Raw genomic sequence first — 27,906 nt, 5'->3', positions numbered from 1 at the left:
GTAGTACACATTTTCTTTCCAGTACCTTGAACAAAATTCTTGTTTTCATATTGTTTTGTTTTTGCTTTTTAAGTACACAGAATGTTGATTTGCACAGTCTCAAATCCAGACGTTCTGCTTCCCTGCATGACTTAATGGGTGACAGGGATATACACAACCAATTTTTGTAATCCTTTTACCTAAAAAGGGATGCAAGAGTCTCAGAAAACTTGGAATGTGCACAGGTCCATATTGCCCATTATATGTGGGGTATGTTCTTGGATATGCCACCCCATGCATTGTACAGTATTTCCACATTGGAAATTATGGGATCTTGGGGCTAGTTCTCTGATTAGATACACGCTGAGAACCATTAATTGATGTACATGTATGAACTGTCTCCATTAAAGAACAAACTGTGTTGGCAGTGGGTCATATGAAAGTTCTGTCTTTGGTGATTAATTCAACGACTCGTGTCTGCAAGTCTTTCTTTCATGCTACACCCACTGAGTAAGGAGCAAGTAAGCATGTGTGAATTGACATAAGAGTTTGCTAAAGCTAGCTTTCATTATATTACTCTTTAGGGTTTTCCTTGTGTGCATTTAAGTTCCACATTTACCAGTAATACTTTTAAGGTGCAATCCTGAGGCGCCCTTGAGCTGGTGCAAGTCCTTTGCACCAGCCCAGGAGGGTCGTAAACATACCATAAGGCACGTTTGTGTCTCCTCAGGCGGAAGCCGGGCCAGCACATGGAGCTGCGCCAGCCTGTGGAGGCTAACAATGTTACAGCTCTACTTTTAAAAGACTATATGCTTTTAACAATGATAGTAAGTGGGAGTTACTCCTGGGTAAGTGCGGGTAGGATTGCAGCCTAGGATTGTTAAAAATTTTCCTGCTTGATGATGTCACGCCCGGTCATTATATAATTCCGGTGGGTCCTGACAGATTCTCATTCTAAAAAGTGGGTCCTGGTGCTAAAAGTGTGTGAACCTCTGCTCTAAAGTATACAGTTACAAAGAGAATAGAGAAACTATGAAAGAGACAGAGCAGAGCAAAGGGGTGGAAAAAACGGGGGGGGGGGGAGAAAGGATAGAGGGAGATTGGCTTCCTAGAGGAACTGGGAGGAAGAATTGGAGTTTGAAGTAGCAGAGAAGGAGGGATAAGGAATAAAAGGTGAGTTCAGTGAAAAGAAGGGAGAAGTTCAGGCAGCTGAAGGTGGCTCTTTGTAACCTGAACTAATGACTACAGGAGTGAGTCTAGAAGCAGGTCATTAATGTTGTGGAGGATGGGAGTAGTTTCTCCCACTGAATAAACAATTGTAATTAATAGCCTAGAACTCTGAAAGGAGGTGTTCCTTTGCTCTCATGTGGCTATCAGTCCCTCGTGGATTATGGCAGTGGTTCTCAAACCGGTGGGTCACGACCCACCAGTTCGTGTAACACTTCCCCATCCCGCTATGGGGGGTGAGGGAGGTGCTTTGCACTTTTTACAATGTAGGGCTGCAGGAGGTGTGGGGAGCCCTGCACAGCCCTCCGCAGTGCTCCCTGATGCTTGGAACTTGCAATCAAAGTGGGCACAAAGCACTTCGGTTTTACAGGAGGTGCTTTGCGCCCACTTTGATAGCAGGTTCCAAGCATAGGGGAGCTCTGTGCAGGGCTCCAATCACCTGCTGCAGCCCTACATTGTAAAAAATTAGTGCAAAGTGCCCCCCTTAGTGACATGATCCTGGGAATCACATTGCTGCCCTAGCCCCTCCCCCACAAGAACTTACTGAGGGAGTAATGCTCCCTCAAAGTTTGAGAACTACTGGGTTATGGAGATTTGTTTGGGAATGAGGCTAGAAACTTCATCTATCTACATTTTGAAGGCAAGAAAAGTCAATTTGAAATTCAAGAGTAAACAAGTCTCCATTTGTACTTGGGAGTGTTGTGCTCCATGGATTAATTAAGGAGTGGAGTGGGGGAATTGCTTAATCAAAGTGTGGCCTTCTGATGTGTTAATTCTTGCTAATTGGCCTGTGAAATAGGCACGTTACTGGTCTGACCTTTTGCTCCCCAGGCAGCAGTGGTGTCGCTAAGGGGTGTGTGGGTGGTGCGGGCCACACCAGGTGACATGCACTGGGGGGGTGATGTGCTAAAATTGCGGTGGTTAGGAGTAACCCCATCATGTTATATACCATTGGATGTGGAATTTCCAATAGAATATAATGAAAAAACCAGAGTGAAATATCTCCTTTCCATCAAAAGTTATTGGCAAAAAACTGGAAAACAAAAAATGCATTGAGCCCAATGGAAAGTGAAACCGAGCTGTATTGTGCGTTTATTTGCAAGTAGGCAAACTTGCCTTAGTCCGTCGGAAAGGGCAGGCTGAGAGGAATCTAATGACACCAGAATGGTCCTGATCCTGGTATCCACACCTGATATCTGGTGTGCTCCCTGGGTCATTTGGTGGGCCGCTGTGAGATACAGGAAGCTGGACTAGATGGGCCTATGGCCTGATCCAGTGGGGCTGTTCTTATGTTCTTATCCAATGAATGTAGGCCACAAAAAACACCTGTGAAGGAGGTCCCTCCCTCCAAACTGACAAATGTATTGAGCCCCATGGAAAGCAAAACCAAGCCACATACATGGCTGTGTTTACTTGCAAGTTAGCAAATGTGCTTTGGCTCCTGGGCAGGTCAGGCAAAGGGAAATGTGAGGCCACCAGAATGGTCCTGATTTGATGCAATTGGAGCTCAACAAATACTCCAGAATGCAGGCCCCCCCCCCCCAAAAAAAAAGAATGAACAGGCTTGACAGGGTAAGGTGAATCTTTTTCTGTTTGCAATCCTATCCACACTTTCCTGGGGGTAAGCTCCACTGACTATAATGGGACTTACTTCTGAGTAGGCAGGCATAGGATTGGGCTCTCAGACTTGTAAAGCCAGGTAGGTCCTGATAGTGATATGTTAGGTCCTGCAGCTCTCTGCAGAAGCGCGCGTGGCTTCTGGGAAACCAAGTGCCTTGGGAACAAAGTGCCAGGTAAGGCACCGCAAGTTTAACCTCGGTGCAAAGAGAGGGAGAAGGCAAGTGAACCTCTGCATTTTCGGAGAAAGAGAGGGAGGATGCTCTTGAGTTGTGAAGAGGAGAGGAGAAGGTAAGTGTACTCTTTCTAACTCTTTGTCTTTCTAACTCTTTTTCTAACCTTAAATCAACATTGAAATTTAGCTTTACCTTTAGCTTTATCTAAGCTTTACCTAAATTAGCACCTAATCTAACCAGAGGGAGGGAGTCTAAGGTCCAGCAAGTTGGGGAACAGGAGCTAGGTGAGGGCAATAAAAATGTATATGTGAGTGTGTACATAGGTCTACTCTGAGCAGGAGCAGAGCCCTACTCGTGAGTAAGGGCCCAAGCTACAGGCACTTGGAAAAGTAAATAAAACATAGGAGGATAAAGTAGAAAGCAAGTTTTTCTACTTTGTTTAAATTAACCCTATAAACCCAAGTTAAACTTAATCCAAGTTAGAACATAATCTAAAGGTTCAGTAAATTGGGACACAGGATCTAGATGAGAGCAATAAATAAATAAATAATTTAAATAAAGATGCACGCTTAATAAATGCAGGAGGTATAATTTAGATAGGAAGCTAGAGCCCAAACTAAACAAAGAAGAGGGTAATAGGGGGAGAAAGTACACTTGGTGTCTGTTTTATAAACAGGGCAAAACAGGATTTAAACCTTTAGAGTGTAAGTTCTGCCAAGCCCAAAAAACTCTAAAACCAGTGCAGTTTAAACTAAAATAAAAAGCAGCTTGAGGTTAAAAAACAGTCCAGCCTAAGAGAACTGAATTAGGAGGGTAAGAACCTAGGAAGGGCCCAGCCACCCAGGGCAATTTAGCTTAGCATAGTCATAAACTTAGCAATTTAGCATAGTCATTGTCCTTTAGGAGGTGATAAGAGCCCCATTAGGCAAATCCAAGCACCCCATTCAGGAGGTTAGGCTCATCAGCAGCCTTTTGTCTTCCTGATCTTTTGTAATCACCTGGGAAGACCAGCCCAGTTCAATCAACAAGGAGGGAGGGAGGAGGAGCCAGCTAGGGGTATAAAGCTAGGGCCATGCCACCTTATGGCATGTTTGCAACACACTTCAGCTGGTGAAAGGGGCTTGCACTGGCCAATAGAACACTTAGCATTGCGCTCTTAGTTGCAGTGTCAGATTGCAACTCTGTGGTCTGTTGTGAGCCTGTAATTGTGATTGAAATTATTGGGACTTAAAATGGAGTGGTCATGTTAGTCTGCTGCAGCAAAAACAGCAGCATCTTAAAAACTATTAAATTACAGAACAAACATTCATGGATTGTAGTTCTTTATAAGCTATAGTCCATGAAAGTGTGTGCTACAATAAGGCTACAATTCTAACCAAATTTTCAGCACTGATATAAGGGCAATGCAACTCTGAGGTAAGGGAACAAACATTGCCCTACCTTGAGGAGGTCTCCATGACTGCCCCAAAATTGCAGGATGCAGTGCATGCCCCACTGGCACAGCTATGCCAGTGCTGGAAAGCTAGTTAAGATTGCACCCTAAATGTGTTAATCTTTAAGATATCACGTAACTCTTTTGTTTAATAAAAAATAATTAGCCTGGACATTTGTGCAGAACATCCATCTCATTTTCACATGTACACACAGGATATTAAAGTCTGTACAAAATACTGTTGGGAGGGATGTGACATATCAATTTACAAAAAAAACTATATTTTCTTGTAGGCTATTGTGTCTCATTTGTTGAGATCAATTGCTTGGGTTATGGGCAAAGCGTAAAGTTTGGCAATATTGCTGATAAACTTTAAATAACAAGAGATAGATGGTTTGTTTCAAACCAAACAAGTGGGGAAAAATTGATCCAAGCTGGTCTTGATAATATGGAAAATGAATTAGAAGTAAGGAGGACTGAGTTAAGGTTTCAAGGATGTAACTGGAACAGCTGCCTCTTCTGCATTTGTTTATTTAATTTGTAACCTGCTCTTTCTAAAGAAGAGAGTATATCATTATTTTGTTTTTTTGTCTGAATTCAGCTTACTGAAGTCCACCCAGACACTAAACAAACAGCAAGATTGCATAAAGAATGTTAGATGAATGGGGGAAAATTGAGGATTGTTGGCATATTATTAGCATTGGTGCTTTGTATCTCTATATAGAGGCAATGATGATTTCAGGTCCAGCCTTTTTATACACTGATTTTTTATACACGGATTTGACTCAACACGAATGGCCATTGCATATGAGAAGGAATGTGCTGATCCCTGGAGAAGGAGAAAAATGCATCTCTTTAAAATCAGTTTAAAAAACTGAACAGTCCTTTAACAATAGCCTTGTTAATGAGAGAGAGAAAAAGAGAGGGCAGCTGGCTGACAATCCATCAATCCTTCTCTCTCCAGGGTATCCCTCCCTTCCCCCTGAGCACTGAAAGAAGGGTGATCACTTTGCATTGGTGAAGGGAAGGACTGAGTGAAGCACCTTTGTAAGTGCTTGGAGGAGGACTGATTGAAGGATTGTCTTCTTAATGACTCTTCTCTTACATCACAAAGGTCAGCAAGGCTGTTTTTAAATCACTGGAGCAAAGAAACTTTGTTTTTTAAATTGATTTGCTGTAGTGCGTTTTTTGCCATCCACCTGAGTGCTTGGAACGGAACCCACGCGAATAATGAGGTTCAACCTGTATTCATCTTTTGGAATTGTGGGTCTTTTGTAGCAAACAATGAGTAAAATCACTCAAAAGCAGCTTCCTGAATGGGATCCTGGGATGAGCAGCTGAGTCCCCAGCACATCATGATAATCATTATTGAAGGATACAGGAAGATAGAACGGATCAACAGCAACAGTCATTCATTTTTTGGTAGGAGACAGACCAAAGCCACACATTCAATGCTATGTCAGATTGGCATGAGTTAGAAAGATGATTGTATCAAGGTGTCTTTGCTGAAATGTGGAGTTAATTGTTCCGACTTTCCCAAAGTTAATCATATTTGGCTGTGTATTCTGTACAGTACTCTGATTCTTGCCAATTACGCATCAGCCATCATCAATGGAATGGTTTCTAGCTCTAATCCAGAAACTACTACTGCTTTTTCTGGATAGGTATTTCAAATCCTGTATCACACAAAGCACCCCTCAGATATAACTAAGGGCGCATTCCTGGGTTGCCCTTGGGCTGGCACAAGTCCCTTGTGCCAGCCCAGGAGGGTCACAAACATGCCATAAAGCACATTTGCACCTCCTCAAGAGGAAACCACACCAGCGCATGGAAGTGAGCTGGAGCACAGAGGCTGCATCCAACCTCCGTGGCAGCTTCCCCAAGGTAAGTTGCGTTGGACGAACTTGGCCAACGCAGGGGTCTGGGGAGGAGGGAGGAGGGAGGCGTTCTGGGGTGGGCAGAGGGTGACCCTGGGAGCAGGCAGGCAGGGAGCAGGAGGTGAGGCTGGAATCCAGCTGTTATGCCAGATCCTAGCCCCCATACCCAAGCAGTGCGGAGCAGCTTCAAGCCACTCTGCTCTTCTTGGACATGCCACCTCAGGAGGTGGCGCATGTTCGAGGACATTGGGGCTTCAGTGGCTTACCTGGGGGTAAGGGGAAGAGCTTTCCCTTACCTCTGGCTGAGCCACTTCGAGGCTCTATTTTGCGCTGGCTACAAGATAGGATTGCGCTGCACTAGGCATTCTGAGGGTAAGCATGTTATGATAGTAAATCTGTTCCTTTAAGTTGCTACTACCATGCAGAATATTACTGAACTTTGAAGCAATAAAAGTTTTGCTTTTAAAGGAGAAAAGAACAACCCATTTTCTTTAGAAAACAATTGGAGCAAAACTTCATGAAATGGCAGTGACATGGTATACCTGGTACTGCCATTAAAACAAGACTTCATCTAAGGATATTAAAGGATACCTCCATATTGGTATGGGCACTGATGGAAAAAATGGGGAAGTAATTGGCAATGAGTTTAAAAAATTTACTCAATTAGCATTCTAATAACAGTGCTTTTCTCTGAAGAAGGTAGTGATGTTCCTTTTTTCCCTTAGTAAAAAATATCAAAGTGGCCCTCAGAGTGATTTGAGCTGTACACCCCTGCCTTAGGTGACCAGGAGCCACCTTTTGCCTTTTCCTAGCTTCATTCCAGTAGGAGGGGAACTAAGGAATTAGAGATGATGACTAGTATCATGGAAAGTCCATAAATTCTGAGGATGCCCAGAATAAGGTCAGAAATAATTCAGGATGCTGTGATATTTGTAGCATACTTGGGCGTTGTGATATATTTACTTTCCATGAGTGTAGTCCTTTTTGACCTAATTCTTACAGAATTAGTGTGTAGAAAGCTCAGCCACTCACAGCATGTAATTAAGTACTATCAACCACCCTGAATTACATAAGAGAGCAGGTGAGAGAAGTGTCAGATTTCTCTTGAATGAATTGAACATTCTGGAAAGTCCATTAGATTCTTTGAGGTGAGGCAACTTGCAGACCTTATATTTAGTTTGTTATTTAATATATATACTTTACCCTGCTGTTCATTTTTCAATGCAGCCTGCAAATTGAAACCAAACACCACAAGGTTTAAAAGTGCAACACAGTAAGCAATAGGCCAATAAAGCACTAAAAGCTGCCAGCAAATAAAAACAACATTCTGTTGTTAAAAATTCTAGGCAAAGAATTTCAACCTGTACAGCATACATAGATAGAAGAGTTCAACTCGTCTGTCTACATGAGGTACCAGACTAGGAGTGCCAGATCTCAGGTTTTCAGTCCAAACTTTGTCTGATGGGCCAGCCCCATGAAGCCAGATGTAGTGGTTATCTCAGGCAGACTGTTGGCAGCGGGTGCCCCCTCTGCCTGCTTACCGGTCCTGCTGATCCTTCTCAGTGTTGCCCCTTCTGCTCTGTTCCCCTCTTCCTTTTTCATTCCAGGCAGTGGGAGGAGCTGAGGCAGGTGTATCCACAGGTAAGGAGGCATAGCATTCAATATGCTGCCTCAGGTGCTGGGAGGTCTTGGACTGGCCATACCTGAGTCTTCCGTTTTAGAGGCCCACCTCCTTTGCCTTCCCACTCCCTTCAATACAAAATTAGTGTGCACTGCTGATGCACCAACCCACTCCTTCCCTTGGACTGAAGAAGAGGAGGAAGAGATGAAGTGGGATGGCAACAGGAGTTTTGCAGCAGGGTAATTGACTGTAACAATATCAGTTAAAAACTAAAGTATTGAGTATTTCGCTCATTCTGAAAAGGAAAATATTGTAATCTTTTCACTGGAAAAACTGGGGAAATTCAAAAAAATCAGGATTTTCCCCATCATTCATGGGTAGGAGATGGACCAAAGCCACACCACCCATTTCCTCTCAGGTAAACAGGAGCACCCAAAGAAACCCTCTCCAACGGACCATACAAGGCCCTATCAGCCATTTCTGCCCAATGCTGCTTATAAGTAACAGGGATCAAATGTGTACACCTGTGGACAGGGCAGAATTAATAACTACTTACTGTTGCTTGCTATAGTGGAGAATAGATCTGAAAAAGTTGTTCTTATTTGTGGGCATAAGAAGTTCTACATAAATCCAAAACAGGACCCTTTTCAGCGTGTAATATGTATGTAACCCTTTTCAGCATGTAACCCTTTTCAGCATGTATCAAGGGTTGCCACTGCCAATCAGTTGATATTTTATTGATCCTCCCTTTATAAAACCATGTTTCTGTTGGGTCATCTGTACTGGGATCTCGAAAACCAGCAGAATCCAGATTCTTCCATGGTTTGTTGATGACTGTCAGAATGACCCCAGTTCTGCTTCTGTCCTGCTAGATTCTACTACATCAATGGTTCTCACACATTTAACACTGGGACCCACATTTTAGAATGAGAATCTATCAGGACCCACCAGAAGTGATGTCATGAATGAAAGTGACATCATCAAGCAGGAAAATTTTTAACAATCCTAGACTGCAATCCTACCCACATTTACCAGGAGTAAGTCCCATTGACTATCATTGTTAAAAGAATATACATAGTAGCTTGTTAGAAGTACAGGTCTGTAACATTTCCCCAAATGCAGTCACATACCATGATAGCATCAAGACTGATATATTAAAAATAAAATATTGAAATGAATGGGGACCCACTTGCAATTGGCTCGCGACCCACCTAGTGGGTCCTGACCCACAGTTTGAGAAACACTGTATTACATGAACTCTGCCAAGTTTGCTCTGCAATCTAGGCCCACCTGGGGATCAGGTGCCTGTATTTTTGAAATCGACATTTGTCATGAGATAGCATGAATATTGGGCTGATTTCTCAGGGAAAAAAATGGCTTGTGGTGTATTAGGCAGGAGATTTCCTAAATGCCTGTAGACATCCTACTATTTTCTAAAGTAAAATAGAAATAGGACATTCTACTATTTTCTACTATTCTACTCAGCTCAAACACTGAAGTATATTGCACTGAAGCTTTGGGGCACAATCAGAACCTTTAAAAAACAGCAGCAGTGCAGCCCTCAATGCAGCACATCTCTTCTGTTTTCCAGTCAAATAAGACAATATACAGGGTGTACCAATGGTGCAGGGTGGAACGAAAGTCTCAGATATTTTCAGACAATCAAGCAGGCCAAATACACTTAATTGGAGATAACTTCAGCTTCCCCAATTCATGAAAGATTCATCACTGGGCTTCTGTTGGTTCCCCGGGAAGGTGTTTTTTGTTTCTTGCTGCTGCCCTCCCTCCTCCTGGTCATTCTTGATCCACAGATTGAGCACTATAAAGAGCGCACTGAACTGCAGAAAGTAGGATAACACCTATAGATACTACACTCGATCTCAATCTGACAGGTGAAAACTGTGGTGGTGTCTCTCTTCTTTGTTAGTAAGGACAGAATAAGCAACATAAATCAAATCTGGGAGCCTAGAGAGTACTGAAGAGGTGGAAGATCATAACAAGAAAAAAGCATTTTGAATACTAGTGTATTCCAAGCTGTACATACAAATCTGTCTTTCCAAATTTCAGCAGAGACTGGAGGGACAACTGGGCTGACAAAAAAAACATTCTAAAACAATCCAGGATGCTATTGCACATCCTACTTTAGAAAGAAGCCTTAATTTATACAACACACACAATTGCACAAAAAGTGTGTGTTGTTTCTGAGCAACTGTTATTACCCAAATAGATGTACAAATAAGTGTCTTCTAGTAAGGATTGATAGATGCAGATGGACAAAAACAAAAAATATGGACCTAAAGGACGGTTGCTACTGATGATCTTGTAATGTTCTTCTGTCCCAGAATGTGCAGTTCTGATCGGCCACTGGGAGAGGGGGACCTGCGGAAATTACTGAAGCTTTACCGCACAGAGATTTCAATGGCAGTGGATGATGTCTTTCCATTACTTCATGGACTTGTGGATCATGAAGTTGTCACTGAAGAGATGTTCAAGGTGAGAGGAATAAGCATAATGGGGAGTCTCTTCAGTTTATAGTGCTAGAATATCACAATTTTTACTGTGTATTTGTAAATATGTTGTAGTGCTATATTATAAACCTGTCCTTTACAGCTTATACAGACCAGTGGATAGCTCATGTGCCCATCCTTAATTTCTTTGATCTCTGGAGTTTTAATTTGGTGTTTTTAGTTACATTTTTGTGTTTTCTCTTCCTTTGAGTCTGTAAACATTTTTCAGTACATATTTATAGAAAAGAAGAGCTCACATTAACATAGCATGTGAGGCATTGTATTAAAATAGATGCTAATTCCTAAATCCATGGGAAGAATGGAAATGTAAGGAATTTCAATATGTTGTTGTTGGGAGTCATTGTTGACCTTTTTTTCATGGTCACACATCTGTCTTACAATGTTTGAATATACCTTTTTTTGAGCCCCCATTACTGAACTAGGTGATACTGGATAAGCTGTTCCAACAATTTTTGGTCATGAATTTCAAAGTATGCTTTCAAAGTTTGGCAACTCAGTTTACACACCAAAGATCATGGATACCATGGAAAAATGCTGCAAACATATTGTAACCATATTGAAACCATATTGTATCATAGATCCTCCAAATGTCTTATTGAGAAGCGTAAGCAGTGTTGCTTCTTAGGTCTGGGGCACTTGTGTAATGGCATCTTTCAGATTTGTTGTCTTTCTCTTTTTCATCATTATGGCCATTTCATAATTATTTGGTCTTCTGTAGATAACCAAAGGCACCTATGATGTAACCTACAGTGTCAGAATGTTGAGACTCTTTCTGTAACTGTTAGCTCCTTGATGTGTTAAATGTCTCAGGGGAGAAAAATCTCCTTTTTCTCCATTCTTGAAGGACACTATTCATCTACAGAAGAAGGAGGGCTGCCACAAGGCTTTTCATGCCATGTTGACATGGCTGCTCAGCCAGGATTCACCTTCCATCCAGGACTTCTGGAGAGTCCTCTTCAAGGATTACAACCTGGAGAGATATTCCAAGCTCCAGTCCATTCGGAACACCTTTCCTAAAGGTATCAGCTGGGATCATCATAGCATAGAAAAAATGAAATTGTTTTATGGGTGAATTTTAAATGGGGATGGGATGATCCACCACCTTCAGCTTCTGACAGGTATAGGGCTCTGTGAGGAATTTTATCTGGGGGTACAAAGTTTTTTGGGGAGGGTCCTTCCCAAAATGGGAGGGGGCAGTGGGGGCAGGCAGAACAGGGGCAAAATTGGGCAGGGGGAGGGTAATCTAAAAAGAAGACAACCAGAATAGTCTTTGGAGTCCAGGTAGGATAGGAAAATGTAAGATCTCAGGAACTTTCTGGGCCCCCTCCTTTGACTCTTGGGCCCCCTTTGTGATCCTGGGCCCGGGTACAAATTACCCACTTTACCCCCCCCCCCCTTTCCTAGGCCCTGGGTATAGGTTTATCTTCATGCATGTCTTTTTTTGGAAGCCCACAGCCCAAAAAACTCACTGAACCTCCTTGGGCAGAAGAAGTACTGCCTCTGCTTTAAAATGTCACATCTGCTTGGGAAGGGGGAATAATGATGATGGCTCTTCATGTCTGATCTGATGTCACTGATTAAAAACAAAACAAATTAAGCTGTGCTTACTAAAGACATACCTGATAGCTGCATATATTGCTGAATAATTTTTCTGCTCAGGGGAACATTGCCTGTCATTTCCAGAAGCAAGGGTTATCCTGACCTGGGCAAGGATTCTCTCCAGCCTGAGCATTTTCCTTCTTTTCAGATATGGACTTCAGCAAGTACCGCAGGGTCAAGAAACTTCCCATCAGCCCCAAGGTTCTGGCTCAGCACAAATCTCAAGGGAAGCGGAAGGCACCTGAGGAAAAAGAGTCTTTGCACCTGCCTCCATCATCAGTGAAAGGCGACATGCACCTTGGTATAAAACTACTGTATTTGCTTTGGCTTTGCTGTGGCTGAATGAATGTTATGCATTTAGCAGAGATATGCAAAAGAGGAAGTGTAAAGAATAAAGAACAGTGCACCCCCCACCCCCCACAGAAAGCCTCAGAACTAGAATCCCACTTTAGTGTCAGTATAATGCATTCGTCTGCCTTTATCAACAGTATTCAAACTGAGTGCAAATAGCTGTTGGACGTCAGTACTTCACTTCATTCACATTTCTGTGCCAGCTCTTAATGGGCTTCTGACAAGAGCGCAGAGCATCCATGTTGTCCCTTGCAGGACAAGCAAATGCTGTGCATTGTGGAGAAAAGATGCATCCTGCTGTCCAAATATTAATCTGTACCGTGAATTCACAGGGAGCTCCATGCCAAAGGCAAAAGCTGTGAAGAAACCAGAGAGTGTGGAGATTCAGCATTATCCACTTCCGAATGGTAAGCACAGCCCTTTGCTGTGTTCATATTGATTCTCCTAACTTGTAGTGCGCAGCCTTTTGGTTTGACTTATTGCTGGCTCAGAAATTCCCAACATTTTTTTAATTTCTTACTATATAGAATGTGTGTAGCATTTTTCAGTGCACAAAGCACTTTACAGTTCTTATCCTCCCAAGAACCTGGTAGACTAGATTAGACTGAGTGATAATGACTTGCCATTTGCCAAGGCCACTAAACAACACCCAGGGTTGAGCAGGGAGTAGAAGCCTGGTCTGCCGAATCCAATGCCACATCCAAGTCCACATTCTGTCCTTTTGCACTGCAGTAGCACCCACATTTACTGTAGTTGGACAAGCTAAATTACTCTTTGGAATTTTCATCTGCAGTATATTTCCACCCCATGCCACACTACCCAACAGGAGGGCATTAGATTTAACTCTAAATGACTGCACTGAGGAAGGAGTTGGACTATATGACCTCCAAGGTACCTTCTGGCTCTAACATTCTATGATTGTACTCCATTGCTTTTTGTACCCAAAAGAATGAACAGAGGAAAAAAAAGCAAGGGAGGGTAAGGGGCTCTGTCCCCTGAGCCAAACACATCATTCCTATGATAACCAAGTGCAGATTAACTTGGCCTCCACACTTCTTTCTGAACAGTATTGAATTTTGATGGATACAATTGCCTTTCAAACATGAAGTTAAACAGTACAAATGCAATATCCAATGGTGTCCTACCCTGATCCCAAATATTTCATTGTAAACACTGTGTCATCTGCAGGTGAAATGAGCTGTATGGCAGTAACCTCATGGCACAGACAAGGTTGTAGCATGGGAAAAATCATAGACAAAACTATTAGGAGCTGGGCTGAGTCTTCCTCCTATAGTGGGAACATAAGTCTCCCAGTACCTATCATGGGAGTATATTGAGTTGCACCTTGTTTTTCATGTCCTCCTTGAATTTCACTCCTAAATATATAACATGTGTTGGGCCCCCTTACTTCTTTAGCTGCCTTTGAAACCATAGGCCTTTGGATGATGTCTCCTTCAGTCCAGAAGGCTACTATTGTGATGTTCAGTGAAAGGCTAGTGACCTGTGGGGACCAGAGTTTGAAGAGAGTTTTTGTCCAGTTTCCTCACACCAGGAATTAACAAACTCCAGGATCGCACAGACTATGAAGTGATACACAAGATTGCATTTCCAAGGAACTAATGAGACATCTTTAATTAAATCATAATCATCACCCAAAAAAACTTTTTTCTAGGAGATGCTAAGAAAAGTGTCAAGGCTGGTGGTGAGTTTTATGCATCAAGCAAATTGGAGGAGCTTGGAGAGAAGAGCCAAGCTCGAGAACTGAAGCCCAGTGTGAAAGTGAAAGAACCCCAGGGCCTTGAATACGTATGTAACATGATATTCTTCTAATCTAGCCCATTCACACTTTCTAGGACCATTTTATAGTGAAGACAGAGAACCGTACTGTGTGCTGACTTTAACTGTGTATACCAACTCTGGGCCAGTTCACAGCACTGACAAGTTCATGCCGGCAACATATGTCTTTAAAACCATCCAAACAGATGGGCGAATAACAACTTCTTCTTCTTCTTCTTCTTCTTCTTCTTCTTCTTCTTCTTCTTATTATTATTATTATTATTATTATTATTATTATTATTATTATTATTATTAGCAGTATTTATATACCGCTTTTCAACAAAAGTTTAGAAAGCGACTGCTGGGGTGAGGAGAGCCAGTTACTCTCCCCCTGCTAAATAAAAGAGGAGCACCTACTTGAAAAAGTGCCTCTTACCCAGTTAGCACTGAGAGAGAGAGAGAGAGAGAGAGAGATTCTTTTCCTTGCCCAAGCAAATGCCCAAGGCAGTTTACAAAATGTACATAAAATACAACAAAACTCTCAGGCCAGGGCTGGTTTCCATGGCTCCCTCTGGCCTGAGTACCTCTTCTTTCCTCCCCTCTCAAGGCATGTAAATCTCATCAAGATAAGGTAATGTGATTCATTTGGCATAAGTAGATGATTCTAGTTATTATTTGTAGAAATAATACAACACTACAACAAGATGATTTGCCATTTTGAATGCCACTGCCAGCTGATATTGAGAGGCAAAATGGCAAACTTCTGCTCATGGCAAATAAGTTACAAAACATAATGATCCACTCACCACAACTGGAGTCACCACACTTTAAAAGAAAAGAAATATATGGTGGTTACCATTAGTTTAGTGGTTGTGTAAATCAACTCAAAAATGCTTGGGATGTAAAACAATCCAGAATCCTTCATTCAGGGTTGACTTCACTTTCTGTAAGATAGGAGACCCCTATCTACCAGTTCTCTCTGATGGCACCATTTTCCTGCCTCCAACTTCTTTCCATATGTCATAGGAAAAAATAAGGTGGAGAAAACTGTCATCTTGACTTTTCACTTAAGGTGAAAATGTACTGAGGGCCAGCAACGTGCACCATGGCCTTTGCAGTGCCATCCTATGCACGTCTACTCAGAAGGAAACTCCATTCAATGAAATGGGTCTTACTCCTAGGAAAGTGTGTGTATGACTGCAGCCTTTGTCAGCATGCTCATTTGCACACCTTAACTCTTTTCATCTTCAGAATGAAGAGAAGAAGGCATGCTTGCAGGACAGGTGCCACATCATCCCTTTTCACACTGTGAATCCAGTTCCTCAACAGGTAATGAGAACATTTTTGTGCCCCCTGCCCAAGCGGTTTGCCTATGCCATCTCCCCACTGTCAGTGCTTCCTTTTTTCTTTGATTCATCTCTGCACTGCTCTTTATGCATTTCTAGTTCATCACAGGCTTCTTCTTTGGGATTGTGGATATTCTGTGGTTCAAACTTTAAGAAATTGAGAAAAAAGGAACTGTGCACTCTTATGCCTTACTATAATATTTATTTTATTAAACTTAATAATTACGAAAGCAAAACTACACCATATTGGCTCTGTGAGAATAAGCTATTCATACAGAAAGTTAGTACATTTAATGAGGGGCACTTCACATTTTAAGCTGGAGCCATATTTCCCAGGTGATCACCACATATGCACAGTGAATGCTATAGCACTGAAGGTGAGAAATGCACCTGGAAACACGCAAAGGGTACAATTTAGAGAACTGTGGCCAATGGCAACTTCTTGGTACATGTCCATGACACGTCCCGATGTGTCTGCAAGCAGGCTGCTTCCCTGCAAAGATTATGGCACTCGCTGTGAGGCCTGAAACGGAATCTGGAAATGTATTAGCTTTGTTAAGTATGGTGGCCCTTGCTCTCACATTAAGAAATCTGGCAACTGGGCACTGATGAAGATTGGCCATGGAAAGAAATGTGAATTGCACAAATTGTTTATGTAAATCTGCCCCAAACAGCTGAGGCCACTAGAAGGATGCTGTAGACAGCCTGAAATGACTGTTGAATGAGTGTTGGCTGTTGAGATTATCCTTTAATGGGCAAAACCAAAGGGTGTGTTGAGATCTGTGCTTGGCACTGGTACCTTGTAGTCCAGCTCATTGGCATTCTCACTGTCTCCACCAAGCCTCAGCATATTTTTGCCCTGGAAGGTTCACCTCACTTGGGAAGTCCCAGGCATCTTTATTTAGATTGTTACAATACACTGATGGTAGAGACTTTGGCTGGAACAAATATTTTTCCTTGGCATAGTTTGCCTCACTCCTGCCAGGATGGAATTCCCCAGAGATTTCAATGTTTAAAGCAACTGCAGTTTTGTTTCAGCTTACATTTAAGACATTACTGGCCAGTGGCCACAGCTATTGGAGTGATTTTGAGATCCCAGCTCCTGTCATTTAATAGGGGTATATTAGCAAGGCTCGCAGAGGTTCCACATTGTATGCTTTACACACCCCACCAAAGAAGGCTATCAGATATATGTATGAACCCACATTGATGAAAGAACTTTACTAGAAAAAAGTATTATTTCATAGAAGAAATGATACTTCATTACCATCCAGCATTCATACAGTGTCAGAGGGTTTCAAAAGCATAGCCTCTGTTGTGAGTGCACTACCCATTCTAGGTCCCTTGTCCCCCTCATCATTGCTTCAAATTTCATAAGATCACATTCAGGAAAAAAAAATAGCTTTCAGAATTGGGAGAGCTGTTTGTTTCAGTACTTCCAGTCCATGCAGTCTACCATTACCCACCAACTCCCAGAGCGTGAATCAAAATGGGCATCCTTAGAGGTGGAGGCTGGGTCACCAGGACATTTGCATCAAGGTATGGATCCCAGAGCCTTATCTGTGGAGTAGGACCCACAACATGGGGAAGCCAGGAGTCAACACTTCCTGATGCCTCTGGGATACCAACTGCAAAAGAACATCATAGAATCTGGCAACTGGGCACTGATGAAGTCAGGCCATGGGAAGAGGCATGAAACAAATAGCAATTATTTGTCTATTGTCCCAGATTTTGGCTAGCCCTGGTATAGGATCTACCCCCAGGATCACCACCATGATCCCAGGAACAAAGACACTGATGAGCAGGGCTGGCCTGGGACCCCCTAGCCAAGACATTGTGCCTCTGCCCGTAGCAGGTAGTGTTCCAGCCTCTGTTCCTCCCAGTCAAAGTGAGTGAGGGGGGATAGAGTTGGATGCCTCCTGGCGACCTGAGGCAGTTGCTTCAGTTGGCATGAATGGTTGGCCCTTCTGATGAGCGTAAGTGGAATCCAGTGTTGGAAAGCAGAGCATTTGCTGTGCAGCCTTGTGTCTTTTCATGCTCTCATGGAAGAGTTCATAATTACTAGTATCAAGGCCCACTAATGCACTAGGAATGGTCTCCAGGATCAGCTATAAAACTCCTCAGTAGCTATGTAGGCCTACTAAATAAGTAGGCAACATATTTTTGCTCCTTGGGTTTCTTGGTACTTGCTGTAGCTCTAGCTATGTGGCAGGAGTGGACCGCTCTCCTGCTATTTCCGCAGTGTTGACTTGTTACACTACACAGCAACCATGCTTGAATGTCGTTCTCTACTCCCTGTGCTCTGAACAGCTCCCTTGCTTTACTGCTAAGCCCAGGAGGAATCATGCAGCCTCAGGGCCAAATTACACCTGTACATTACACATGTGAGCTTCCAACTAGAAGTACCTAGCTACAGCCATGCAGAGTGATGATCCAGGTCTGTCCAGAGATAGGAAAGCTCTTTTTCTCCTCCTCTGCTATTTTGAACCCAAAATTAGCTTCACTGAAGTGATGATTTGCTCCAGAAGTGACAGCACAGCTTCAGGGTCAAACTCTTTCGTCAACAGAGTAACATTCAAGTTTAAAATGGAGGAGGCTGGGGAGGAGCTCTTTAAAAGTAAAAAAGAGGGATGCCCCCATCAGAAGCTCATGTCTGGAGTGTGCATTTCCTCGTTTCTCTAAAGCAGCCATTCTCAGTGGGAGCCATTTGGCCCCATGGGGTGCCCTGGCACATTCGAAGGCGGCCACAGGCTGAAAATCATTTTACATTTATCTGTTCTTATTGTATCCTTATTTGACAGGGAGGCCGTGGAATCTGAGAACCTGGAACCTCTTAAGGGCCCATAGCAAAAAAAAAAAAAAAAAAAAAAAAGGTTGAGAATGGCTGCTCTAGAGCATATGCTCAGGTAGTTTGCCTTCAGTGTTAATCGGAACAGGACACGTGCTTCAATTTGCACTGGTCCATACAAGTTATATTAACCACAGTGAGTTCCACACTTGGATCTCTGAACCAGACCAGTAGTAACCTGAGAAAAGAACTTGGCTCTTCTGTTCCCTTTGTCCGCTTTGGTCTACAGTTTCATGTCAATCCTACATTCTGCATTGCAGAACACATTCTCCTCTCATGTATGCTTCAGGGTCAAACTAGTCATGCATTCCTGAGGCATCTGGTGACCCACTGTGAGTACAGGATGCTGGACTAGAGGGGCCTTTGGCCTGATCGAGCAGGGCTCTTCTTATGTTTGTATGCATGCAAATGTGTGCTTTAGAGGAATGCTTTGTGTTTTGTTAAAAACTCCCACACAAGTAACATGTGAAGAAATGACCCCCACTTGGGACTGGGATGCGCAGGGAGAGAAAGTTCTACTCTTCCTCAGTGTGCCATTTTGAAGCCAAAAGTCTCCTCCAGGAAAGGACAATTTGCAACTGAAGTGGTGATTTGAGGAAAAATCTCCCTCCCTTGCATGCAGACCCTGACTAGAGTCACCCCCTGTGCAGGCCCTTTGAACAAATAAGAGGTGCTACTGGTAGAGGGTCAATCACACCACTATAGCACAGATTTGCATGCATGTCTAGTTTGGCTTTAAGTCTCAGAGTATGACACTGAGCTGAGGAGAAGGTTTAGGTCCAAGAGAAGCCTCTGTCTTGAGTTGTCTCTGAGCTACATGTAGCTCCTGAGCCTATAGTTCAGTCATCCCTGTATTACATCGTATCCTGACAGCCAAATTCCAGGTACATTTCTGAATAGCCACACACTTCAGGGCATATGTAGTATGTTGAGTGTGATGGGGGCTTAACTGTACAGCTAGAGAAATATGTATGTAATAAGAGGGCAATGTTGGTCTGGATAGGTGAGTGAATTGCCCAGCCATATGAAGGGAAACTAGCTGACAACTGAATCCTCTTTCTGCTTTGATCCTACCACAATTTGCTGGGCCAGAAGAACGATGATGAATGTGCCGTCTGCAGGGATGGTGGGGAGTTGATCTGCTGCGACGGATGCCCCAAAGCCTTTCATCTCACTTGCCTTGTGCCACCACTGACAGAGATTCCTAGGTAATGACAGTCCAACCAATGAACATTTCTGTATTGTCTGGAATCAGTGTTGTGTCTTGGTATAAAACTGCAGAGTATTTAATTGTCAGGGTACTACAAATTCTTTGGAGTCATTGCAACCATTTCCTTAGTATGTTTTAGAAATTCTGTAGTAGGTTCTCATATAAGATACTCCTTCTGCCATCTTTTAAAAAATCCAAACCAAAATCTTCACACAGCCATGCCCAGCACACAGCACTCTAGTGACACCAAGCTCCTTTCTTGCTAATTGTCATAGTTCCAATAATTTCAGTTATAGAACCTGTACAGAATGATAGCAGCCTCAGAGCATAATATTCCCCCATTCAGTCAATTAATTAAATACATGTGTTTTACACCTGCCTCTTGGCTCAGATAAGTTGGGCACTCTTCCCATATCACCTAGTGGCATGGAAGCCAGTTCTCAGTGAAAACTGTGAACCTCCAGCATATGGGAAGGATGAATTATATAGGTCTTTCCCACCTGACTAGCAGTCTGCAGGAGATGCCGGTCAGTTGGTAGACTGGGACCAATCTCTCTCTCTCTCTCTCTCTCTCTCTCTCTCTCTCTCTCTCTCTCTCGGTTGACACTGGAGAAAAGTTCCAAATCCAGTGAGTGAGTGTGTGTATGTGTGACAGGGTCTAAATGTGGCATCTTAAAGGCTATGCAGAATATCACTATACAGGTGTTACTAATGGTATATGTGCATGGCAGACTTCAAAATCTGACAGCAGAGTCCTCCTTCTGCTTTGATCCTACATATTGGTCCTCCATCTCTACCTCACACAGCTGATGGAGATGATTATTACAGGCTCAGTGCAAGACATTTCAGTGAGCTCTTAGGTATAGAAAAAAGGCACCTCTTATTTACAGTGGGCAACAAAAGGGCCACAGTTTGTTGTTGCTACTGCTCCATTGCCCCTGAGCATGCTCAGTAGCCTCTCAGGAGGATGTACAAAGTTGCTGTACTTTTCCCAGGACTTTTCCTATGCATAAAAAGCTCCTGATTAGATGCAAGTCTCCCTGCCCCCATTAGCTTCAACAGGTCTGAGATTGGTGATAATACAGTACACCAGTGGTTCTCATACTTTTAGCACTGGGACCCATGTTTTAGAATGACAATTTGTTGGAACCCACTGGAAGTGATGTCATTAACCTGAAAGTTATGTCATGGCTAAAAGTCACATCATCAGGCATAAAAGTTTTTATCATCCTCCTATTTGACAAAATCAAATCAAATCAATTAAGTAAGTAAATTAAAAGATTACAATATGCACAAGTTTAAAAATTTATCTAAAATAAAGAAGAACCCTCCTAACCTTTTTAAAAAAAAATTCCCCAAACATTCCAAAGGCTGCAATCCTATCTACACTTACCCAAGGGTAAGCCCCATTGACTATCACTGTTAAAAGCATATATATAGCAGCCTGTTAAAAGTACTGATCTGCATCATTTCCCCAAATGCAGTCACATACCATGGTAGTATCAAGTCTAATATATTAAAAAATAAAATGCACATTGAAATGCATGAGGGGACACCTGAAATTGGCTTGTGACCCACCTGGTAGGTCCCAACCCACAGTTTGAGAAACATTGCAGTACACCAAGGTGCCACTTGCAGTACTTTCTGTTTATACATGCTTAGTTTGCCTATTTCTCCCTCTCTGGCTCCATGATCATACCATTATCCCACTACGGGATGCTGGACAGTGGAACATGGAGATGTGATTCCTGCTTACCCAAGAAGATGAATCAAGAGGGGCGCAATGAAGACGAGGCCATCAGAGAGAAACTTTCTCAAATGCAGGTATAAATTGTGTCATCCCCCATTCTCCTGTGCCCACTAACTTCCTCTCACTTTATGCTCCTCTCTCCCTCTCCATGCAGGAAAATGTCCTGTATAAAGCATCCCTAACTGGGGTTGCCCTTCTGTTAATGCATCTTCAATGTCTGTTTGGAGTAACAGACAGAGCTCTTTGGAATGTGAAGGGCCATAATTTATCCAAGCAAGAAAAGAGAGAAAATTTTGTTCAGATTTGGAATACCGTCATCCTTGATCCAAACAAAATCATACAGTCCCTTTTCCAAAGCTATTTGCAGGTCTACCCAGCAAGAACTGTCAAATAGTGGAAACACAATGTCCTGCAGTGTCCTTTTGTGGATATTTTCATTGGTACTGAATGGAAACTGACATGCTTATTCCTCATACCTGCTTAGGGTGCTGTATATGTTCAGAGAACAACAGAAGATGGGAAGAGAGTTCTCATCAAAGAACCTGTGGGAACCCCCTTCAAACAGCCTCTACCTACCCTGTCCCCAATTCCCGTGGCAGTTGCGCCAATAGTACAGGGTGCGGGGACAGAGAGGCAGCTGGTGAGTAGCTCACCTTCTGATCAAACTTCTCACAAGTTTCAGCTTATATATTTTGCTCACATATGATGATCCATACATAAGGTAGATGCTATATAAAAAATTATACCTGTGCAAGAAATGCATTATGTGTGCAGCATCTCTGGGAATGAAATTGGATTCCTTCCTACTGCTTCTAATGCAGCTTGATCATTCTAGTCTTCAGTCCTTCATTAGTGATAACAGGAATCAGAAATAGTGCTGGGAAGTAGACAGATAGAGGCAGAACAAGGGAGAAAGACAAATTTGCAGCAGCACAGGGACAGGAAAATGGAGTATGTCCCATTGCCTTATGTCGTATACTTCGTCATACACTCCCAGGGTTTTGGGTGCTCAGAGTTCTTGATTCCTGAACCCTAGAGCCTCAAGAACCCCTGTTCGGTAGAACTGCCACCACCCTGTATGTGCCAGTGCCTCAGTCCAGGGACACTGAGACCCTCTAGGCTTAACTATATCCCTTGTAGGCACTGAGCACTTTCTTTACCTAAAGTCTCAGTCCTCAAGTTACTAGTCCACAATGAGGATTTGGTAGCTTGCTGAACGGCTAGGCAGGATTCTGAACCTTTGTCCCCAACAGACAATGAACCAACATGGTAAAAAGATTTTTACTTTATTAAGTACATAGGGTTACAAAAAGTTACAAAAGGCAGCAAATGCTAGAGGCATAAAAACTTCTAGGAAACATATCAGCATAAAACAACAAAGCTAACTGGCTAACTATTATTCTCTAAATCTCACCTGGGTCAGCTTCTTTTGTAGATCCTCAGGTCAGTTACCTATAAGGCCACGTGGTCCTGGCGAGGCAGGATATGCACCCACCACCTATCTCACCAAGAGACAAAGACCAAAAGCCCTGTCCTATGGAAGTGGGGCTGGATGCTAGCCCTCTCAGCTCTTCCCTCCCCCCTGGAGATCTACAGCTGCATTCCATCCTTGATGGGTGTCTTTCTGGCTACCTAGGTGCTACATTATCACCTTCCATTGAGTTGTAAATTCCTAGCAGCTAGGAACTGCAAGCCACTTCTGTGCTACTGTTTTAGCTTGGTTCAGGCTTTACATGTTACTAGGCCTAAACTGTACATATTCGTGACACCTTAGTCCCTCGAATACACATGGGTTAGTGAGTGGCACCATCATTCAAGGTTACTGGTAAATAAAACATCTATTTATCATTAACAGTAAGTAGTTCACAATAGTGCTATCCACTGATGCTATCTGTATTGCTGAGATGTGGGCAGCTGGCCTGTTCTTGATAACTATTTGAATAATATAATCTAGTGATTAATCTCAGTTTTGAATTCTGCAGATTTTATTAAGTTTAATTTTTTGTGTGTGTCTCAATTTCTGAGGTGGATTAGAAATCTTAACAACTACAGAAGTGAAATCAAGCATAAACCAGAAAAGAAAACATGGTCACATGAAATGGAAACATGAAATGCAGGATAGTTTGGGGGCCAGGGAAAGAAGGTCACATCCTACCAGAAGCAAATTCTACCTCACTCTTTCTCTTTCTCTCAGAAACTGACCATTGGTGAAAAGTGTGGTGTATGCAGAAAAGGAGGAGAGATTATCTACTGCAATAAATGTTTCAGGGCTTTCCATTGGCTCTGCAATTTTCCTGCCCATCCAGATCAAATCAGGTATCATCTTCAGGAACTAAGCCATTACTAATTCCTCCTATGTTTTGGTTCCTGTTCTATAGGTATTGTCCAGCTGGTAGCTTTTGCTGTGACTTATTTAGGGTGCACTCCTAACCCACTTTCCAGCACTGACATAAGGGCAATGCAGCTCTGAAGTAAAGGAACAAACACTCCCTTACTTTGAGGAGGCCTCCTTGAGTGCCACCCAACTGTAGGATGCAGCACATGTCCCATTGGCAAAGCTATGCCACTGCTGGAAAGTTGGTTAGACTTTGGGCCTTAATGTCAACATTAAAGGAGATGTGCAGGACAAGCACCACAGGAAGGAGATACCAACAGCATTGGAATTGTAAAACTGTTGCTCTTTCAAACTGTGTTTCCCATTAGCAGGGTGGACTAGTAGGATGGGCATGGAGACTGGTACATTTATGAGGGTTATAGGTCTCAGGTGTGCACCAGTTCATCTCACTTGAGAAAACCTCTGCCTGGAACCAGTACCATGTCAAGTTTCCCCAGGTAGGTGTTCTCAGATTTGATTAGATCTCAGATCATGTGCTCAGAGTATGCACACCTCACAGTTTTGCACAGGTGTTAATGCCTTTTAGAACAGATCCACTTGAGTGCTGTAGCTTCCAGCATGAACTTTAACTGTCCACCAACAATAGAACATTGACATCTCTACATTAATTTAAAACTGTGTGACAATAACGCAGCTTCATCATCTGCTAATCCTGAGGCTGTTTCATATAAGTGGAAGCTGCCTTGGCCTGCACGGTGAGTAGTTGCATGCCCGACGGTGCAGTTGTCTGATGGCTTCATTGTTCAATTGTGCAATCACAGAGTTTTAGGATGCTGAGTTATCAGAGAAGCCTTTGTGTTAGAAGTGTCCAAAAATAGGAGGAAATAAGGAAAAAAGATGAGGAAAAGCATCTTTTAATATCTAATTTAATATCTAAATTAAGATATGCTTAAGACCCTTGTTTATCATTCTGTTCTAGTGGAATCTTGATCTGTAAGTCCTGTTCAGGTAGCCCTGCAACCACCGGCTTAGAAGGAGCAGCAACCTCAAATACCCCAACACTGAGAGCAGTAAAGGTCAGGATTTCTGTGACATTTTCAGCCACATCATGGCCGTGGGTGACCCAGGGAACTTTGGGAAGAACAAATGCACTTATCTCCAACAGATCCAGATGACACTTTTCATATCTACTTAGTCTTCTGTTTTAGTATACCTAGAAACTTGACTGACAAAGCCTTTATAGCATCAATGTAATTCCTCGTTTGCCAGATGGTGTTTTTTGGGATAGTGCTTTGGTAGTATTTTGGATAAAAAAACCCATGATCAATCCATGCTGATTACAATTAATTTGTAACTGTTATGATTTACATTTATTTCTTACAAATCCTCCAAAAAAGATCAGGGTTGTAGCCATGATCCTCCACTCCCAGCCCATTAACAAAAATCCTGTGAAATAGTTTAGACTGAGACACGGTGACTGGCCTAAGGTCACTTGGAGACCAATCCTATCATGCTCTAGCACCAGCGATTCAGCTCAGCGCCAGGTGTTGAAAACATGACGTGAGAGTCCTGCATCCTGGTGCCCTCCCTTGCATCTGGCATTCTGACATAGCCCATTTCTAAAATCAGGAGGTTGCACATACATATCATGGCTTGTAACCTATGATGAATTTTTCCTCCAGAAATTTGTCCAATTCCCTTTTAAAGGCATCTAGGATAGATGCCATCACCACATATTGTGGCAAGGAGTTCCACAGACCAACCACATGCTGAGTAAAGAAATATTGTCTTTTGTCTGTCCTAACTCTCCTAACACTAAATTTTAGTGGATGTTCCCTGGTTCTGGTGTTGTGTGAGAGGGAAAAGAGCATCTCTCTAGCCACTCTATCCTTCCCGTGCATAATTTTGTATGTCTCAATCACATCCCCTCTCAGGTGCCTCTTTTCCAGGTCGAAGAGGCCCAAAAGCTGTAGCCTTTACTCATAAGGAAGGTGCCCCAGCCCAGTAATCATCTTGGGACGCAATCCTAACCTATTTTCCAGCACCGACATAAGAGCAATGCAGCTCCGAGGTAAGGGAACAAACATTCTCTTACTTTGAGGAGGCCTCCATGACTGCCCCCCAACTGCAGGATGCAGCACATGCCCATTGACACAGCTATGCCAATACTGGAAAGTTGGTTAGGATTTGGGTCTTAGTCACTCTCTTTTGCACCTTCTCCATTTCCATTATGTGCTTTTTGAGATGTGGCAACCCGAACTGGATGCAATATTCCAGGTGTAGCCTTCTGTTCCCGGTCTCATGCAGTCCATCCCACCCCCTTCTGCCTTATTTACAAATGGGATGGGACAGCAGAGGAGTGTTTAAAGGGAATGTTAGAATGTTAACATTCCATAGTCTACATCAAGGGTCTCCAAACCCTAGCCCAGGGGCCAGATGCTGCCCATGGCCATCCTCTATCTGGCTGGCGGCCAGCCTCTGATCCCAAGAGCCTCTGGCCCAGTTGACCAAACACAACTGGAGTTGCGCTTCTGGGGTGGAGGAATGGGGGCCATTTAAGTGTGTGCTTTATTTCTTGGGCTGTGTTGGTGCTTGGAGAAATTCTGGGCATTTGAGCCCATTCATTTATTAATTCATCTAAGTTCCATCTCTAATGTTATCTCTAATTTAAATGTTTGTTCCCCCCCCCCCCGGCCCTCAACACTGTACCTGCTATTTGATGTGGCCCTTCGGCCAAAATGTTTAGATAGCCCTGGTCTATATGAATGCACCAAAGACCCGGCTGATAACAGGTTAATCCCATTTAATTTAGTACAGCACATAAAGTTACTCCAAAACAAAAGACAAATTCAACATTACAGAGGACACTTACATGACACATGCAGTTGAAAAAATAAGCAGGACAAGATATCTTACATTAGCTTATTCTAACTCTCATCCCACCTCAGCTTCAAACCTTAAGAGCAATTTCCTCAGCTTATCACACCCCTGGCTGAGGCAAATACCCAAGTTAAAAGAAGGAAGAATTCTCTCCACAACCACCCACACTCCCTCTTTTATACTTCCAAACTGTAACCAAATAATTCTTTTACCACTGCCCTTCATTACTAAGCTCTCACAGTTTAATAAGCAAACTGCTCAATGAGCAAACTGCTCAAAGTAGAATCAACCCTGAGCTAAAGTAGCAGTAAAACAAACTAATTAAAAGGGGAGTCAGGTCAAGGCTAGATACATTTACCTGTTCTTCCCAGGGAACTCCAATACATACATACACCCTGTCAGCAAACCCATTTTTTTTTTCATGGCTGGCTTTTTAAAGGGGACGACTTGAGTCTTTTTGAGTTGTGAAAACGCTCCAGATGACTCAGAAAGTCCACACATTAGGACTCATTTCTGAGTTGAGTCATGGGGGCAGAGACTGTACTTGCCACAAGTCAAGCTGCTCTTGACTTGCCCCTGCTGTAGGTAACATCTAGGGCAGGAAAATGTCCTTCTCTCAACTGTTTCTGTTGTCCAGCTTTTATGTGCTGAATAAAAATTTCCAAGATACTGTTTTGAATCATAGGTGGTGGAAGAATCTACTGGAACGGAACCTGTTCTGAACAAAGATGAGCTCGACTCTCTCCTAGGGGAGGTAATGAAAACCTTCTTGTATTTTCATTTGCCCAGTGATGTAGGATATTACTGAACAGTTCTGTGGATTCTGGGTTTCACATTCACTATGCTTGCAGGCATCCACAACATTTAAATTCCCCTTGATATTAACTTGCTCCTTATTTATGTGCTTAGTATCCTAGTTGTGTCATAAGCACATTTTCATGACACCTGTATTGTTACCCTGCTCATGCCCAATCTTGTCTGATCTTGGAAGCTAAGCAGGGTCAGGCCTGGTTAGTACTTGGATGGGAGACTGCCTGGGAATACTGGGTGCTGTAGGCTTATACCATAGTCTTTCGAGACTGAAGGTTGCCAACCATCTTCATGTAAGAAGCTTATAAAAGTGTTCAGTCTTATAAGGATGACAGATCAAAGTTATGCCTGGAGAAATTGTGTTCAGTCAGTGAACTCAGCCCTTTCAAACATAGGAATAGTTTACAGTGCAATCCAACCCCACCCCACTCCAAGCTGCCACAAGACCCTTGTGCCAGCTCCTGAGTGTTGCGAACATTTGTGTAAAGCATGTTTGCAGCTACTCAGCAGCAGGCTAAGCCAGCACCTGGATGGGCGCTGGCCT

At 42.9% G+C, this 27,906-nt stretch overlaps 1 protein-coding gene across 1 annotated transcript; it reads left to right on the top strand.

Moving 5' to 3' along the window:
- The first annotated feature begins 10,254 nt into the window (after positions 1-10,254).
- AIRE (autoimmune regulator) lies at positions 10,255-27,360 on the top strand. The gene is made up of 12 exons (XM_066621488.1): positions 10,255-10,422; positions 11,302-11,476; positions 12,205-12,357; positions 12,740-12,814; positions 14,080-14,213; positions 15,435-15,512; positions 19,470-19,585; positions 21,315-21,411; positions 21,822-21,977; positions 23,532-23,653; positions 24,652-24,748; positions 27,238-27,360. The coding sequence occupies exons 1-12, from the start codon at positions 10,255-10,257 to the stop codon at positions 27,358-27,360; spliced, it is 1,494 nt and encodes a 497-aa protein (XP_066477585.1).
- Positions 27,361-27,906: the final 546 nt, after the last annotated feature.

The sequence above is a fragment of the Tiliqua scincoides genome, chromosome 3, assembly GCF_035046505.1.
Source record: "Tiliqua scincoides isolate rTilSci1 chromosome 3, rTilSci1.hap2, whole genome shotgun sequence".
Lineage (NCBI taxonomy): Eukaryota > Metazoa > Chordata > Lepidosauria > Squamata > Scincidae > Tiliqua > Tiliqua scincoides.
Note: the sequence above shows the minus strand (reverse complement) of the source record. Positions and strands in the feature narration are given on the sequence as shown.

Bases quoted from the DNA above. Each gene is read 5' to 3' on its own strand.
- AIRE (XM_066621488.1), top strand. From the start codon at position 10,255: ATGTTCTTCTGTCCCAGAATGTGCAGTTCTGATCGGCCACTGGGAGAG. The intron at 10,423-11,301 runs GTGAGAGGAATA...CCATTCTTGAAG, and splicing joins TCACTGAAGAGATGTTCAAG to GACACTATTCATCTACAGAA. The intron at 14,214-15,434 runs GTATGTAACATG...TTTCATCTTCAG, and splicing joins AACCCCAGGGCCTTGAATAC to AATGAAGAGAAGAAGGCATG.